At 37.0% G+C, this 16940-nt stretch overlaps 1 protein-coding gene and 1 long non-coding RNA gene across 4 annotated transcripts in view; one reads left to right on the forward strand and one right to left on the reverse strand.

Moving 5' to 3' along the window:
- The window catches only part of EMCN (endomucin), a 135253-nt gene that overhangs the window by 49549 nt on the left and 68764 nt on the right, over positions 1-16940 (reverse strand). For all 3 annotated transcript variants that reach the window (XM_032333003.1, XM_032333002.1, XM_032333004.1), the window contains 4 exons: positions 6659-6754; positions 6150-6203; positions 4345-4440; positions 996-1020 (listed from right to left, as the gene is read on the reverse strand). In XM_032333003.1, the coding sequence (XP_032188894.1) occupies positions 996-1020; positions 4345-4440; positions 6150-6203; positions 6659-6754 (271 nt within the window). The remainder of the gene's footprint in view (positions 1-995; positions 1021-4344; positions 4441-6149; positions 6204-6658; positions 6755-16940) is intronic.
- The window catches only part of LOC116584527, a 53653-nt gene that overhangs the window by 24650 nt on the left and 12063 nt on the right, over positions 1-16940 (forward strand). The gene's annotated exons all lie outside the window — the stretch shown is intronic.

Raw genomic sequence — 16940 nt, forward strand, 5'->3', positions numbered from 1 at the left:
AGTGTCTGTTCTGACCAAGAGTTCCCACCTATCCTTTCCCACATTCGAAACAGTTTCAAACCCAGATTAGTTTCTTGGACATCTCAAGAGACACCAGTTTGAATACATAAGAAGGATAGATGACCTAAGGATATTATTTTTAAAGTCCACTATTCGATGAACATACAAAAACGACTACATGAAGGCAGGCTGCAAATTTGGGTCAACAAAGAAGTCTTAACTACAAAACTTGTTTTTGACATTAAAACAATTTATTTCTTTATAGAACCTTGACTGTAACAGCTGGCTGGATTGGTGACAACTGCTTTTTTTGTTTTTGTTTTTTTTTTGATAAACTCAAAATAGAATAACCATCTACTGCTAAGATAAAGCCACTCAGAGCTGTCTCATGGTGCAGTCATGGTTATCCCTTGTGATAAATATACTGAAAATTTCACTGGAAAAGCTCTTCTTAAACTCTAAGTATGTTTTCTTTGAGATTTTTCCTTATAGTTACTTATATTCATTCTTCTATCTTTGCATTTCATCTTTATTTTTGTTTTTATTTATTTATTTTAGAGAAAAAGAATGAAAGGGAGCACAGGTGGGGGGAGGGGCAGAGAAGGATGGGGAAAGAGAACCCCAAGCAGACTCCCTGTTGAGCATGGAGCCCATGGGCCTTGATCTCTCAACATTAAGATCCTGACCTGAGCTGAAATCAAGAGTCAGACGCTTAACCGACTGAGCCACCCAGGCAGGCGCCCCTGCATTTTACCTTTTGATTTCTCATTTTACTACCATATCCAAGATTTAGAGCAATGTCTCTTTAGTTGTTGGAATTTCTCTGTTGATTCAGGGAATTCTGACAAAGAGCCAAACCTTGTTTCTTGGGCTTTTTACACAGATTATTTAAAAAATAACCCAAAATGTGTTAAGTAGAAGATTAATTTTTTTCCCCTTATATAAAAGGCAGGGTCAGAGCTTCTGGGGAAAAAAAAAATGATGTTGCTACTTACTGGTCATTTCCATTTTCCGGTGTGCCTAGGGAAGGAAAGAACAGTTATTAGAGCTGTGAGGAGCTTGACTATAAAAACAAACAAAAACAACCCCAAGTCCTGTGCTACTTTCTGGGCAGAGATGTTTATGATGCCATTTTGTAACTTTTTTGTCTTTCCTCCAGCTCCACTAGTCTTTTTCTCAGATATGGTTCTGATTATTCCTTAGGTACGGCTGATACATTCTTGGGATAGTCCTAAGTAGGCCAACTCCACTGAATTTAGTTCTGGACTAATTTCAATCTTATAGTTTCATATTGTTATGTGAAACTACTATCCATTATCACACATCCCACAGACGCTAGAAAATGTCTCAGTTAATTTCAGTATCTCTGAAAAAAAATTTTCCTCAAAGTATTGCATTACCTTTTTATACCAGAGAATTGAATTTTTGGCTCTCCTTCATACACTGCTCTTTCTGGAGACACAAATCACTGTATTTGTGGTGAACAACAATGTAGACTTTGCTTCTAATTGCATCTGGAGCCCACTGATTTGGCCTCTCAAAATGTCACTGAGGTTACTAACTGTAACTAATCTTTTTTTGTTTTGCTGGGCTGCTCCACCAGAGTCTGACAGAAGACATTTGGGGTATAGAGTGAGAATTCAGAATGATTCGTTCTTCACAAAGCCTTGGATGTTAGGGAGCTTTTGTTGGTGGTCAAACCCTGCATCATTAGTCTGTGATGCCTTAAGCAAACTAATGTAATTGCTTAGGGTCCCCCCTGTTTTGCTCCCAATTTTTTGTGGTTTTATTTCATAGGTACTCAGCTTTTATCTCTTGGATTTCCTTTCACCTCTAATGTAGTCCTTGTCTTTGGGATATGCCCTTTAAATACAATTCTCTTGGTGGTGACCATCATTGTTTTACAAAGAGTTTGATTTCCACTGATATTTTGGCTACTTCTATTTCTGTCACCTTGGCTAAGATATGCCATCATGACTCTTAATCCCTAGGATTCAACTCATGGCACCATATGCTATTCTTTAACTCGATCTAACTTTGTCTTCCCAACATCAGTAGGATTTTAACAGCATTTTTTATTCCTATTTTAAGTGTTATGTATGATATCACTTGTGATGCTCATAACCCTATTTCAGAATGAGTTGATACTTTTTTGCGTGCTTGTTTTAATACTTTTCCTCAGAATACTGTAATTCAGTTTCATTAGCAGATAGATGCACACCAAAAGATTACCTTCTGCATATAGGCTGTTCTTCCTTGAGTTAAAGCTCAGACTGCTGTCAACATTATCTAGATAAGCTTAATTTCATACCGAAATCTCTGATTCATGTTGTCTTCCACAGAGCAGAGAGGGTTTACAAATTTTCTGAACTTGATGAAGTCTCACCCACATACTTCAAGAGAGATTAACTGTAGGTGTTTAATGGTGCTAATTTAATAACAATGCTGTGAAACTTCTGTTTGGAAAACAAAGTTAACAATAACCAAATAGGTTTGGCTAATTGTACAATTGCTGAACTTTGTTATAAAGTATTATATGCCTTCACAATAACTTTCCATAGCTGTAGAAATTTTATACTTATTTTCCCTGAATGATCCAATTCACCCAATTCATCTTCTTCATTAGAAAATGGAGGTGAACCATGAGAGACTATGGACTCTGAAAAACAATCTGAGGGTTTTGAAGGGACGGGGGGTGGGAGGTTGGGGTACCAGGTGGTGGGTATTATAGAGGGCACGGATTGCATGGAGCACGGGGTGTGGTGCAAAAATAATGAATACTGTTATGCTGGAAATTAAAAAAAAAAAATTTAAAGTGAAAAAAAAAATAAATAAAATAAATTAAAAAAAAAAAAAAGAAAATGTCAACTTTTCAAATAACTTATTTGCAAATCTTCTTATGCAAAGCAGTCTTTCAGTGTAGGGTATTTTTACAAGTGGATTTAGCACGTTAATTTTTTTACCTATCCTACATACTCAACACCCACAGGCTTCAACTTGGATGGTCAATGTCCCATAAAAGATAGGACTGGTGGTTTCGAAACTTAGAGAAAGTAAACTGATTTATAAAATTGCTATTTCCGCTCTGGAAATAGAATAAGGAAACATATTTCAGACATTATTAAGAAGTTTATTCACGAACTCTCAAAAGGAAAGGCATTTATTTGTTTTCTGCTCATTTTCCAATAAGAGCTAAAATGAACACTACTGGTTTTTTTGTGTTAACTTTGCCTTGTGTTGTCACGCTTGTGCTGTGAACTCTCTGTGTGGTGCATGGCGGAGAATGGCTGCAGGAACAGCATCCCTTAATGCCCTGGGGGCACACTCTTTATGGGGTAAAAAATAGTATGGCTTGCATATCTTATAAAAATAATCAATTTTGGGGTGCCGGCGTGATGCACGTGATCTGGTAAGTGTCGACTCTTGGTTTCAGCTCAGGTCATGACCTTAGGGTGGTAAGAATGAGTCCATTGATAGGCTCCTCATTCAGTACAGAGTCTGCTTGAGATTCTCTCTCCCTTTCCCTCTGCCCTTTCAACTCATGCTCTCTCTTTCTCAAATAAATAAATATTAAAAAAATACATTGGGTTTCAGGAGAATTTAGAGATTTATCACTTCCATACATCACCCCATGTTCCTCACACGTGCCCTCCTTAATCCCCACACGCGTTTCACCCACCTCCCCTCCAGCATCTCTCTGTGTGTTCTCTATAGTTGAGAGCAGCAGTAAAGAAGAGAAGGAAAGACTTTTAACAAAGCGAGGAAAGACTTTAAATGCCATGGGAGAGATTAAGGAGGATAAGAAAGAATTGTCAAGCTTAAAACCCACTAAAAATCGCAATCATGTTTAGTTCTGAGGAGCTGAATTAATCAACAAAACACACAATCACGGAACAACCTTCCCTGGAAGGAAGCTCTGCCCCCCCGGGACAGCCCACATCACAGAATGCCCTTCATGAGAGTGTGGGGCCATCACCTAAGTTCTTAGCAATGCTTACCTCTATTCTCTGTCACATGGAAGTGGAAAAATTCTTCACTACAGATAAGATATGTCATTTTATGCCTCCGTTAACTACTATAATCCCCTGGCCACTCACAAAACGAGGGTTCTTTCATTAAAAAGACTTTGTCCATATCTGATAATATCTGCCACCAGCAGGTAATCATCATCAATCCATTCATCAGCATTCAGTGGATTTCTCTGTCCCTTCCCCTCTATTTCTGTGATCAAGCAATAGGGCATTTTATTTCTTTCTGTAACCCTGGAAGAGTTTACATTCAAGTTTAGACTGAACGTCCATTCGCCTTTGAAAAAACAAAATGAAACAAAACTCTGTTACCTACCTGGGTCTGTCTTCCAGCACATTCGATACAAACCCACAAGAACAAATGCAGAAAGTGTCACTACAATCAAAGCAATCACCACTGGCAAAATAATACCTGAAAGTATTGAAGACGTTGGCAATTAGAGTGGCTATTGAATTTAACAGTAAAGAATTTACAGAACAAAAGCAGGCATGCATCTTTCCTTCTTTAAACATCACTCTATTAAACATACTATATTTTCAGCAAAGATGTATCTGATTCAAAGGTTTCCCTCTAGTTGTCATTTCTGATGTATCCACTTGATGTCAGTCTTGCAGCCTTTTGAAATCAAGTTCCGAACGTAGGGGAGCTGGTTTCCTCACCTTCTTAGAAACTAAAGAAGTGAGGAGATGGAAGACTGGAGGAGCAGAAGATGTCCTCTATACTATAAATCCACATTCACACATTGTATTCTTTACTACTTTATAATACGGTTACCAGAATCGATCGATCAATCAATCGATCAATCTATCTATCATCTATCACGCACTGGAACTGCTCTAGCTGTGATGTGGGCTTCCTAAAAAATTCAGAAATTCTTAATTTCTTGGGAAACGAGTGGATTTTTTCTATTCAGTCGTAGAATACACATGCATGGTATATGATATGTATGTTTTGGCTAAAACAGAGCATTTCTTTAAAGCCCATTTTTAACATAAGGTAAAGTTCTGTGAAGGTGAACCGTTCATTTTTATGGCGCTCTCTGCCAGTGCACTTACGGCTTATCTTTCCATAATAATATCTTAGAACTAGAAAAGGCATAAAATAGCATAAGTGGACATAAGTGCATATCAGGATAGATATGATTTCTAAAAATGAGCACATGGTTCAAGAATGATGTACGTGTGTATGTGCACACACATTTAGGGGAGTGGTGTTGTGACAGTAAATTGGGGTGAGTTTTTATTCAGAAGAGGGTCTTGCTGTTTTGGTTTGGCTTTTAGCATCTGGTCTTCTTTTGTGACAGTCATTGCCCAGGTGAAAACAACGGTGATGAAAAGACAGAGCTGTCATAGTCATACAACCAGAGATGCAGAGGCCATAGTGATAGTGATAGTTTACTGAGTATTCTCATCGGCTTGCATATGTCCTCCTCGTATTTGTCCAGTTTTCTGTAGGATGGCTTCTACTTCCAATTTTATAGTTAAATATATGCTTCATATTAGACCTTGTGTGAGATCATGAGTGCCTCCAAAAATGAAGATGCTATGAATTAGCAGGTCGATAAATGCAGTGGTGACTTTTTGAATGGGATGGTTTTACCTAAATCTAGATCATCTTTTGTCATCTGCTTCATATACATTCATCTCATTCTTAATTTCTAGGGCAATGAGTGGATTTTTTTTTTTTTTTTCTATTTAGTCCTAGAATACACACATAGGTTACATGATATATTTATGTTTCGGCTAAAATGGAGCATTTCTTTAAAGGCCATTTTTAACATAAGGTAAAGTTCTGTGAAGGTGAACAATTTATCTTTATGGATCTCTCTGCCTATGCACTTTGGCTTATCTGAGACTAGTCTTATCCATTCACCTTGACCCTTGGTGGTAATCGCTTAATGCTGGGGTAAAAAAAAAAAAATCCCAAAGGTGTGCTCATTAAAACCAGACCCAACAGCAGGAAATTCTCAAAACAGGCAGTAATTAGGTAGGATTATAATGAAATTCCAGGTTCAACAAAGTTGATAAAAGACTGTCTATAATCGAATCCTCTCTGTTCTCAGCCACATTAAAACATTTTGAAAATTTGTTGACACAGATGAAGAAACGTCTTTTACTCACTGGAGTAAGAGGGGTTGGCTGAAGAAGAGCTTGCGTTTTTTGCATCTTCAGTACCTATTATTTTAAAAAAGAAAAACAATAGGTCACCTTTGGTTAATGTATGCCAATCCTCACAATCCACACCCCCGCCAACCACCCCACTTAACTAAGCCTCTGTGATTTCTAGGTATGATGTTTTCAAGTGGAAACAAAACAAAACAAAACAAAACAAAAACCCTCCTTCTGAAAGGACACTGTTTTGTAAATCAAGATTGGTAGGGAGTTAATGTATACAATTTGACAAGTTTGGACAAATGCCTATACCTGTGAAACTATCACCATAATCAAGGTAATAGACATGTCTATCACTTTCAAAGTTTCCTTGTGTCCTTGCTTTACCACAGATACGCAGTTTTGTTTTGTATTTCACTTATACCTTGATAAAACTGTTAAAAAAAGATTCATAAGGTTTTCTTGGTGAGAAGGGATCAAGGAAAGCACATGTCTACTCACGCACACAGAAGTCATACCTTGAAACTGGGAGTTGTTTCCTGGCATTGTTACTGAGACTGAGGGTAATGTACTGGTATGAGAAGTTGACCCTTCCGGAGGTAGAGAGCTTTCCCCTGTAGGGAAATCACAAATCCAGTCAGATGAGGGTATTAATTCTTCTTACTGAATTTCTTTGCTGATTTTACAGTTTGCATTTCTGAGGACCTGTGAAAACTGTTTCTTGTGGAATCATAGGATACATACAATCAGACATTAAATCGTAAGTTCCTCTATTCCTCCTGTAAAGATGATTAAATTTGGGATCACAAAAGCTGGGGATCAGTATCACATCTTCAAGGATTGGCAGAGAAAGCTGGAGTAAGTCTCTTTCCCAGGCTGCAGTCTGGGTCACCCGCTGCATGAAAGTTTTGTGGGATGCAGATCTATTCGGAAGCAGCAGTCACATTTCAGATATTGCAACTTTGGGGGATAGAGATATTTTTTTTTCCCAACACATGTACTTCAAATAGACATAAATGCACAAGACTTCAGATTTTATCCTGTTTCTTAGTGATCGAATAAAAGATTGCCACTGAAGCTTTGGTTAAAAGGATTGAGGAAGATAGCATGGAAGATTTCTTCATTTTCACCTTTAAAATTCAGTGGTTCTTTACACGTATGTGCCTTTTCTAGAATAACTGCTGCTTGCTTGCATTTTCACCACTGTTTCACGCTCTTTTCTTCCAAATAAATTGTTAATTTGAAGTTCATCATCATTATTATTATTATTAATTTGTTTAATTAAACATCTGCCACCTTTCTTTAGAAGGGCTGAAACAAAAGTTCTAAATAAAAGTGCATTATTTGGGGCGCCTGGGTGGCTCAGTGGGTTAAGCCGCTGCTTTTGGCTCAGGTCATGATCTCAGGTTCCTGGGATCGAGTCCCGTATCGGGCTCTCTGCTCAGCAGGGAGCCTGCTTCCCTTTCTCTCTCTCTGCCTGCCTCTCCGTCTTCTTGTGATCTCTCTCTGTCAAATAAATAAATAAAATCTTTTTTAAAAAAAAAAGTGCATGATTCAACATCTACTAATCTCAACAAGTTGCACAGAAATACCAATGTGTAAATGCTTTATAAGTTTGTAGTATCTGTTCTTGTGAATTTACGATGAAGCACTGTTTGTATTTAGAATGCTTTTGAAAAAGAATTATTTTTCAAAGAATGTAGTTTCAAGTAATTTCCTTTGATCACACCTGTTTGCCTTTTTTCACCACTGAAGTTTAAGTTCCTGCGGTGTGAAGGCCGTAACTGCCACCGTACTCCACATGGGGCTCTAACGGCGGTGGGTATGCACTGAAATGGAGCTGGCTGCTTGGCTGAAGCAAGAGGCATTTCTTATAATTACGGCCCCCTTAGGAGTACTGAGGACGTGTATAATTGCATCAGAGAAATTGATATTGCCTATGACTGCCTTGGATCTTTCCCTTTTTGCCACCCACAGCCCAGCACGCCCTGCATGCTCATGCATTTTTGACATCTGTGAGGGAAGAATAATGTTTAGAGTCTGTACCGTTCTTGCCATGCAAGAGATGTGTGGGAGGAAGCTAGATATATGCCCATAAGAACAAAGAAGAATGTCAGGCTAGTGCACTACACAGGCAGAAAAAGAAATATTAAATGAAAGAGTGGGAACTAGCTGAAACCGTGGTACTTTTAGCTGCTTTTTCCTTTTTCCTGCGTCAAGTGTTTTAGTGAGAATGTTGCCCTTTTGATTGTGTTGGTAGAGAACAAGATGGCCAATTAAATTACCAACAGTATTAAGCTCCCTGGGCTTTCCCAGTGGTTAATTTTCAAGATTCCATACCCTATCTTACTATCTTCTCAGAGACAATCCAAGTGGTTACAATTCTGATTATTACCTCTGTGGTTTAGATAAAACTCCAAACTGCCCTACTTAACACATTGATTGTCCAGTGCCATCTGTTATTACTTACGATCCATAGGCTTGGCAATAGAGTTAACCTTCTCAAAAGAAGAATTTATTGGCTCCTTGGACAAAGACTTTAAAATTTTTGTTTTTCTTTTAACCTCAACCTTCAATTGATAAATCATTTCTTGGGGCATCTGCTGGCTCAGTTGGTTGAATGTCTCTGATTCTGGCTCAGGTTGTGATCTCATGGGTCGTTGGATCAAGCCCTGAGTTGGGCTAAGCTCTCAGTAGTAAGTTTGATTCAGATTCTCTCTCCCTATCTCTCTGCCCTTCCCCCAAATCATGCTCTTATTCTCTCTCTCTCTTTCTCAAATAAATAAATAAATAAATACTAAAAATAAAATTCTGAATCTGGTACACCTACACACACACTTACTTTGCCTCGGTTACGTGTAATGCCTTCTGGTATTTTGTTTTCTATTGTCTTTTATTTAATTTTTTCCAAAACTGGCCATAACCCACTTGTTGAAAACTAACTCACCGTTTGAGGAAACTTGTCTATTAGCATGCTCATATCAATGAAATTATTATTCTTGGCTTAATTCATAAATTGTGGCCCTAATGAAATTCTTTCTGTGACTAAGTAGAGAGATTTATGATGTGTTCAGAGCTGATGATGTTTGTGGATTTTGTTGAGACTCGGTTATGCTACATTACTACTAAAACAGGATTGACAGAGGAGATACAGGATTATAGTGGAGTAGTTACAGGCGTGATTCTGAAGTCAGAGTAGATAGGTCAAATCATTCCTTAGAATGCTGGGCAAGTCACTTAACCTCTTTGTGCTTGAGTTTCCACATGTACAAGTGGTGATTTTAATAGTTCTATATCATAGTGTTGTAAAGTTAAATGGGTAAAATTAAATTTAAATGGCTTAGAAAAGTACTTGATACTAAGATATTTATGTTATTTTATGATAATATTTTATTATTATATTATTTTATAATATTTTTATTATATTGTGATTAGGCCTCTAAAGAGTTGTACTTTTCAACCACAGTCAACTTGTCCCATTTTTTCAAAAATTCTTGATGTAAAAATATATGCGATAGACTATTCAGACACCTCCATGTTTTTGGATACCTCTTTTCTCTAACCAGGAACTGGAATGACGAGTATATAGCACTCTTAGACGACATAGATTTACTGTGGGACCCTGACTTTTGGTGATTATAATGATTATTTAATTGCAAATATGTTGTGTCATAATTTTTTTTAAAACTTTATTTATTTGTTTGACAGAAAGAGTACAAGCAGGGAGAGCAGCAGAGGGAGTGGAAGAAGCAGGCTCCCCTGCTGAGCACGGAGCCCAACGTGGCGCTTGATTCCAGGACCCTGGGATCAAGACCTGAGCTGAAGGCAGATGCTAACCCTACTAAGCAACCCAGGAGCCCCTGTTGGGTCACAATTTAAACCTAGTTTGCAAGCCAGAAAAATCAACTACAGGCTGTGTAATTCACCAAGCTTCCCCACCTGCTTTCTGAAATTCACTGTTGTGTTCTTGCTGATGCCATGGGTCCCCCAGGCTGCTCCCAGTCCGTGACTGAGCCTAGCAAAGATAAGGAAGCAGGCTTGTTCCTGGGAGTCAGAAACTCCTCTGAGGAGAGACTCAGACTGGAGAAGTCCCTGTTGCCCTTTAAGAGGGGGTATATAAGATACATAGATATTAATGGGAGAAAAGTGTGATTGGCTGTAGAGGAGAAGACATTCTACATAAAAAAGAAAGGAAAATTATATATTCTATTTTTATTTCTTGTATGTTGCCTACACTTCTTTCTAAAATGTGGACACTTAAAGTTAAGTACCTGAGAGGTTAAACTCAATTAAATTCAATGATTTTTTTCCCATTACTTATAAATAATTGGTACTAGTGTTTAATTGCAATTTGATGGATTCATGTCTCATTTTTAAAAATAACTTTTCAGTATTTAACACAATAAATCATTCACTCTTCCTTAACCCTCCAACTTTATGTGGCTTGCAGCAGGAACACATCTTATGGCTTATTCTTCTTGGTCTCCAGCTGCTTCCTTTTTCTTTGTCTGACTCACAATCTTTGAGGGTCCTGGAGCTTAGTACTTGTCCTCATCTCTAACTACAATAATTTCCTTGACGATCTCATTCAATTTCAAGGCTTAAATTCAACATCAATCCCACTGATCCCTGAATTTATATTCCCAGCCCAGATTTCATTCTTAAACTCCAGACTCATAAAGCTACATGCTTATTCAGCAAATAACAAACATCTTAAATTCAACACATCCAAACTTGAACTTCTACTTCATCTGCAGCCTTCCCATCTGTCAATCATTCCTTCCAACTTTCAGGCCAAAGACCTCACAGCTATTTTTGTCTCATCTTTTGCTTCCTAGCCCACATGCAGGATCAGCAGGAATCTCTATTGGTTTCACCTCCGAAATATATACAGAGTTGGAGACTTCACACAACCTACCCTGTGACTACCCTGGTCCAAGCTAACAGCATTCCTCGCCTGGAAAATTTCCAAAGTATTTTTGCTTCATCTAACAGGCTCTCCTTAGTTCTCAGATTTACATTTATAAGATATGAGTCAGATCATGTCACTACTTTGCTCCAGACACCCAATGTTTCCCCATTCCACTTATGGAAAAAGCCAAAGTCCTTGCGATAGCCCTCCAAAGCCTAGGCAATCTGCCAGGCAAATCTCCTACCCCATTTACTCAGTACAGGCTCTGAAACACATGGGTTCTCTCCTCAAGTTCTAGCTCTGCCTGGGTGCTCTTCTCTCACGGACTGGTTTGCTTACTTCCTCGCATTTACTCAAATCTTTTTAGGTAAGCTTACCTTGATCGCTTTTTTCGGTCCTGCAAACTGGTCCCCACCTTTCTTCACCTAGTGAGCTCTCTCTCCTTCCTACACTGCTGTGAATTCTCTCTTTCTCATCATGTTGACCACCTTCTAAATTGAGGACCAGGATAATATTTTGGTCACTCATGTTTCCCAAATGTTAGAACAGTGTCTGGATGTAGGGTCTCTAAGTCCTTGCTTTATGGGTAAACAAATTTTTTGGCAGAAGTGACTACTGCTAAAGATTAAATGAATTAATGGGCATACCATTTGTGTCTTCATATTTGGACAGATGCATGTTTAAGATAATTGTATCATTAATATTTTCATTCATTCTATAATAAGAAAAAATAGACACCTACTCCAGTTCAACAGGAGATATTGAAAGAAATAGAGTGGAATACAAGAGGTAGTTATTGCATTTAAGGAGCTTATATTCTAGTAGATCATGACCTGAGCCAAAGGCAGATGTTTTATGGACTAAGTTACACAGGTGCCCCAAACTTGGTGTACTCTTAAAACAATACAAAAAAAAAAAAAAAAAAGATTACCTCAAATTTCTTTCACTTTGCTTTGGGTCATCAATGTGACTCACCTTGGTTAACAGAATCTTCTAACCCAGTGATAACTGTGAATGGAGATTTATTTACTTTATATAACTTTGTAGAATTGTATGTTGAAGAAACATGTATTTTTTTGTTATTTGAATGTGAATAGTCATTAATTTCCAGAAAGCTGTATATAGTATACAAAGAATGAATGAGGCACTGTATTAATCATCTCATTCTGTAATATTTTTAATCTTGTGCTTTGAATATGAGAGATACTGTGGCTTGGAACTAAGACATAAACCAAGTAGGACTTAAAAGTCTTTCTTTTCCCTTTTCATTATACCAGGTAGCCAACAGATTTTAAGTGAGTTAAGTTCAACTTATTTGTTAATAGCATCACTATTAGTGAAATCAATGAAATTTTTTCTCAACATTCTAAAGTTTTAGAGTGTTCTTACCCTTCCCCTAACATAGAAACATCATTTTACCTTAAATTCACAATTTGAATAACATGACCTCAAAATATTGAAAAGCATTATAATATATAACTGTGCCAATGTTATATTTTCTGAGAATAAGAAAGTAAGCATTTCAAAATATGGACATGAAAATATTAAATAGGATTTTTATTTTCAAACCCTTTCAGGGTCCTATGTGTCAGGCACTGTTCTAAGTGTTTTCAAATATTAACTCATTCAACTACCACATTATAAATATTTGCATTTTACAAAGTGGAAACTGAAGCCCAGGGAGATTAAGTGATTTGCTCAATGTTACACAGCAAGCAGGTGTCAGTCAGGATTTGAATGTAGGCTCTCGAGTCTGTGCTGTCAAACATCAATCCATGCTGCTTGCTGTTGCATTTCAGGAGGAATGAGTTACGAGTTTATGCCTCTTATTTTTGTTACATTAAATATAGTCTATTTCAATTTAGACCCCAATCAAGACAAACTTGTTTCCATCAAGGCAAACTAAATACCTCCTTCCTTCAACAGGACAAACTAGACCATGCAGATACATACAAGAAGACAGAGAGAATTATTCCTAATATATTAGATAAAGCACATTGTAGAGTTTATAAGGCACACACCATTAGTAATAACATTGAAATGTACTGGCTCTTAAAGTGAATGCTGGGTAGCTAATCAGTTGAGACTGTGAGTTCTTATGACTTTCCGTGTAGACTAGAGAGGCACAAGCACTTCTCAGAGACTCCACAGATTTCTGAACCAGAAGAGAAACCATTCAGCTATATCCAAATTTATACAGTTTCCTAAGTGAAAGTTTATGGCAGACCCTATCACCTCCATATTGACATGTTCCATTAGGAAGTCCTTTTATTCTCAACTAATCTTTAAAACATTTATAAAATTTCTAAGTTAAAAAAACAAAACACAATAAACCTCTGGATACTGCTTTACTATAGATATATTTTTAGCTTGAGTGGATTCTACCTAAATAATTGTGTCAAGATTCTGTTATTCAAAGTTAGAATACTCAGGTAAGTAACCTTCTGCATAGAAGGATCGATGCTTCACGTTATATGAATTCCTAGAGGTCAGCAACTAATTCTCAAGCATTTCACAGGGTGTTGAGCACAATGAAGATGTCCAGCTGGAGCATTCTCCTTTCCAACAGGCCAGTGGTCAGGTTTGGTAGGACTAGTAATGTCTGTTCTGGCTTCTAATTTTCCATCAAAATTAATGTCTACAATGCAATTGCGTTTGTGAAACTCAGTTAAAAAAGTAAAGAAGATGGGTACAATGAGACCATTCTCAAGTTGTACTGATAGCTATGGGAATGTGGCCGCAAAGACGAATTTTATGTGTCAATTTGACTTGGTCATGGGGTTCCCAGAAATTTGCTCAAGCATTAGTCTGGCTATGTCTGTGAGTGTATTTTTTGGATGCTATTAACATGTGAATCAGTAGACTGAATAAAGTCTATGCCTCTCATCCAATCGGTAGAAGACCTGAATAGAATAAACAGGCTAATAACCCCTCAGTAAGAAACAAGGAGTAAAGAAGGAAATCTTCTGTGTCACTGCCTTGAGCTGGGACATAGGTCTTTCCTTACATTTGGACTCAGACTGAAATATTGTGCCTTTCTGGGTCTCGAGCCTGCTGGCTTTCAGTCTGGAACATACACCATCGGCTCTCTTGGTTCTCAGGCCTTGGACTGTAACTATACAATTCATTCTCCCGGGTCTCTAGGCTTCCTGGCTACAGATCTTAGGACTTCTCAGCTTTCAAAGTGCGTGAGCCAATTCCTTATAATAAATCTCTATACAGAGATATATAGAGTTTCTCTGGAGAACCCTGAGTAATATAGTTGTATTTTCCAGAAAATTGAGGGCTAGTCATTTATTTCTTTCCCAATCCATGGAGGCGTATTAGTCCATTTTTCTTCAGATCTAAGGTCCCTTATCAAAGAAATCAAGTTTCACTTTCAAGGACACATTATTATCTCTGCTCGTCTGTGGCAAAATGATAAGGCTAAAGAAAAGTGAATTTCATCATTGCTTAAAATTGTTGTCATGGCCATATGATTCCTGCATTTAACTCTTGGGAATAAATAGTCCGCCATCACTTTTTCTTTGCATTTCTTCAGTAGCTCTGAACTCGGAGCTAGAAAAATGAGTAGGCAGAATAATCTGGAAGATACCCAGTCACTTCTTTCATGAACCTTTTTCTCATCTTCCTTACACTGCTTTCTAAATCTGATGTATAACACAACCATAGCTAAAGGGAGAGAAAAAAATCTCTCCTTTCTCCAATCTTAACTTGAGGTTAAGAAGTCTGAAGTTTGTCTATGACACATCATTGTAGACCTGTATGACCAATAGAGTTATTACAGTATTTATTTATTTTTTGCCATGCTGATTAGTCTTCTTGGTAACCCTAATGACAGGCTCCAGTATCACTCATAACTCTTAGCTAGAGTTACATGTGAAGAAACAGAAGAACTATTTATTAAATGCCTGAGTTAGCGGTGGTTGATCAAATATATGGTTCTGTGTATTTAGTATAGTATCATACTAAATTTGTGGTCTTACCATACATGTTATAGTTGGTAGTTGAAGTTTGACTTTCTCACATACTTCAGACACTAAGCCATTGTCAGCATTGTTAAAACATAACGATCCACCTCAAACTGTGTTTCCTCTATTGAGTGGAATAAATGTCCATGTTTTCAGACCTTGATCAATCATTTCCCTATTACTATGACTATGTTATATCTATGTACAATTTCTTATAACTGATGCTTTATGTACAGTTGCCTTGTTTATTTTGAATTCCCAAAAAGATTTTTATGTAAAAACAAGCATCAATTTCTATACTCTAAATAATAATTTTTGAAGTCAGTGGTAAAAAGACATTTTTTCCAAGAAAATGAAAGCTGGATGCATAATATGAAAGAAAATGCCGAATGTATGGCATATGATCTAATCAAAGGCTAAATGCATATTAGCTCATATTTATAAAAAGGAAGCAGTAATAATAATTCTGCAGACTAGAATTCTACCTCAATTTCTTCCTAAAAAAATGTTAATTATTTCAAGTAAGATGCTTATTTTTGATCATAGGAGTGACTTTCACAAATTTGATGATTGAACATCTTTGATAACGAACAAATAACTGAACAAATGATTACAGTTGTTAACAGATGTGTAATGAATACTTTCATTACACTTTTTTTTTTTTTTTGAGTGAGTCTGGATTTAATCTACCCATAACAAATACCTCTCAAGTTAAGATTGACTTTTCTCATAGTTTATTAAATCAGTGTCACTTTATTTTAATCCACTGTTCAAATCAATGACATATTTATTATCTGTCTTAGGGGAACTAGTTTCTATAACTCAAAATTTAAGCAGTGTAGTTGGACTTTTTATTATAGTTAAAAATCAGCTATAGTTAAAGCTGGCATTCTGTAAATTTTTCTCTTAAAGGATGCTTTGATCCCTCCTTTTAAGGACTTGATGATTTTGGCAGCTTCTCAATTCTCTTCCATATGTAACTTCTCCTGGATGACCAGTGCATGAAGCAGAAAGTAAGGACTTCTCCAGAGCAGTGCAAACCATCAGCCAAAGCAAAGTTGCTCTGTTTGTTTGGATGCACTGTTTTTATGTTTTGTTTTGCTTTGTTTTTCCCAGTGCTTTTTCTAGTGCATTTCTAGATTATGTAAATGGAAATAAAAATTAAAAAAATATAGTGATGAGGTGAAATAAGGAGGATTAACATCAAAATAACTTTTATTCATGAGAAATATTGTGTAGAAGATAATTAAAAGTTAACTTAAGCACTTCAGTTCTGAGTTCCTTGAACACATGATGGGGAAGGTAGACTGTGATGATCGTTTTGTACATTTACTGTGAAAACAGACTCAGTCATAGTTTTCATGACTTTATTTTTTTGACAGTTTTTTAAGTTATGTAAGCTTCTAAGTTAATTTCACATATTTCTCATTTTTATATATACCAAATGTGACCAGGATTGAGAACCTAAGAAATTTGTCATTTATAAAACTATGAGGTAAAATGTAGGAAGAAAGAAGTTTCCCAGGTAATTACGATTTCAAAACAACAGAAAGACTCAACGGTTCCATCTTCCCCCGCCCAGCAATCTTTTCCAATTCCTATTGCATCATCACCCTCAATTTATTCAGTTTAAAACTTAGGATTAAAAAAGAAAAAAAAAAAAGCTCTTCTTGGAGTGATAATATTTTAGGCTGTTAACTGTGGTTTGTAACATCAACTCTCGGGCTGCCAGTATCAGGCTGTGTTGGGAAACACAGAGAAGACAGTCACAGAAACACTGTACTTCTGGGCAAGGGCAGGCCGACCGCAGAAACAGACCAGAACAGTGGGTTCTGGGCATAGGACACTTGCACAGGCTTCATGCATTTACCAGGGCTCGTTCCACTTACTCTTGCCACAGAGCATTCAGGCACATCC

This window comes from Mustela erminea, chromosome 2, assembly GCF_009829155.1.
Source record: "Mustela erminea isolate mMusErm1 chromosome 2, mMusErm1.Pri, whole genome shotgun sequence".
Classification (NCBI taxonomy): domain Eukaryota; kingdom Metazoa; phylum Chordata; class Mammalia; order Carnivora; family Mustelidae; genus Mustela; species Mustela erminea.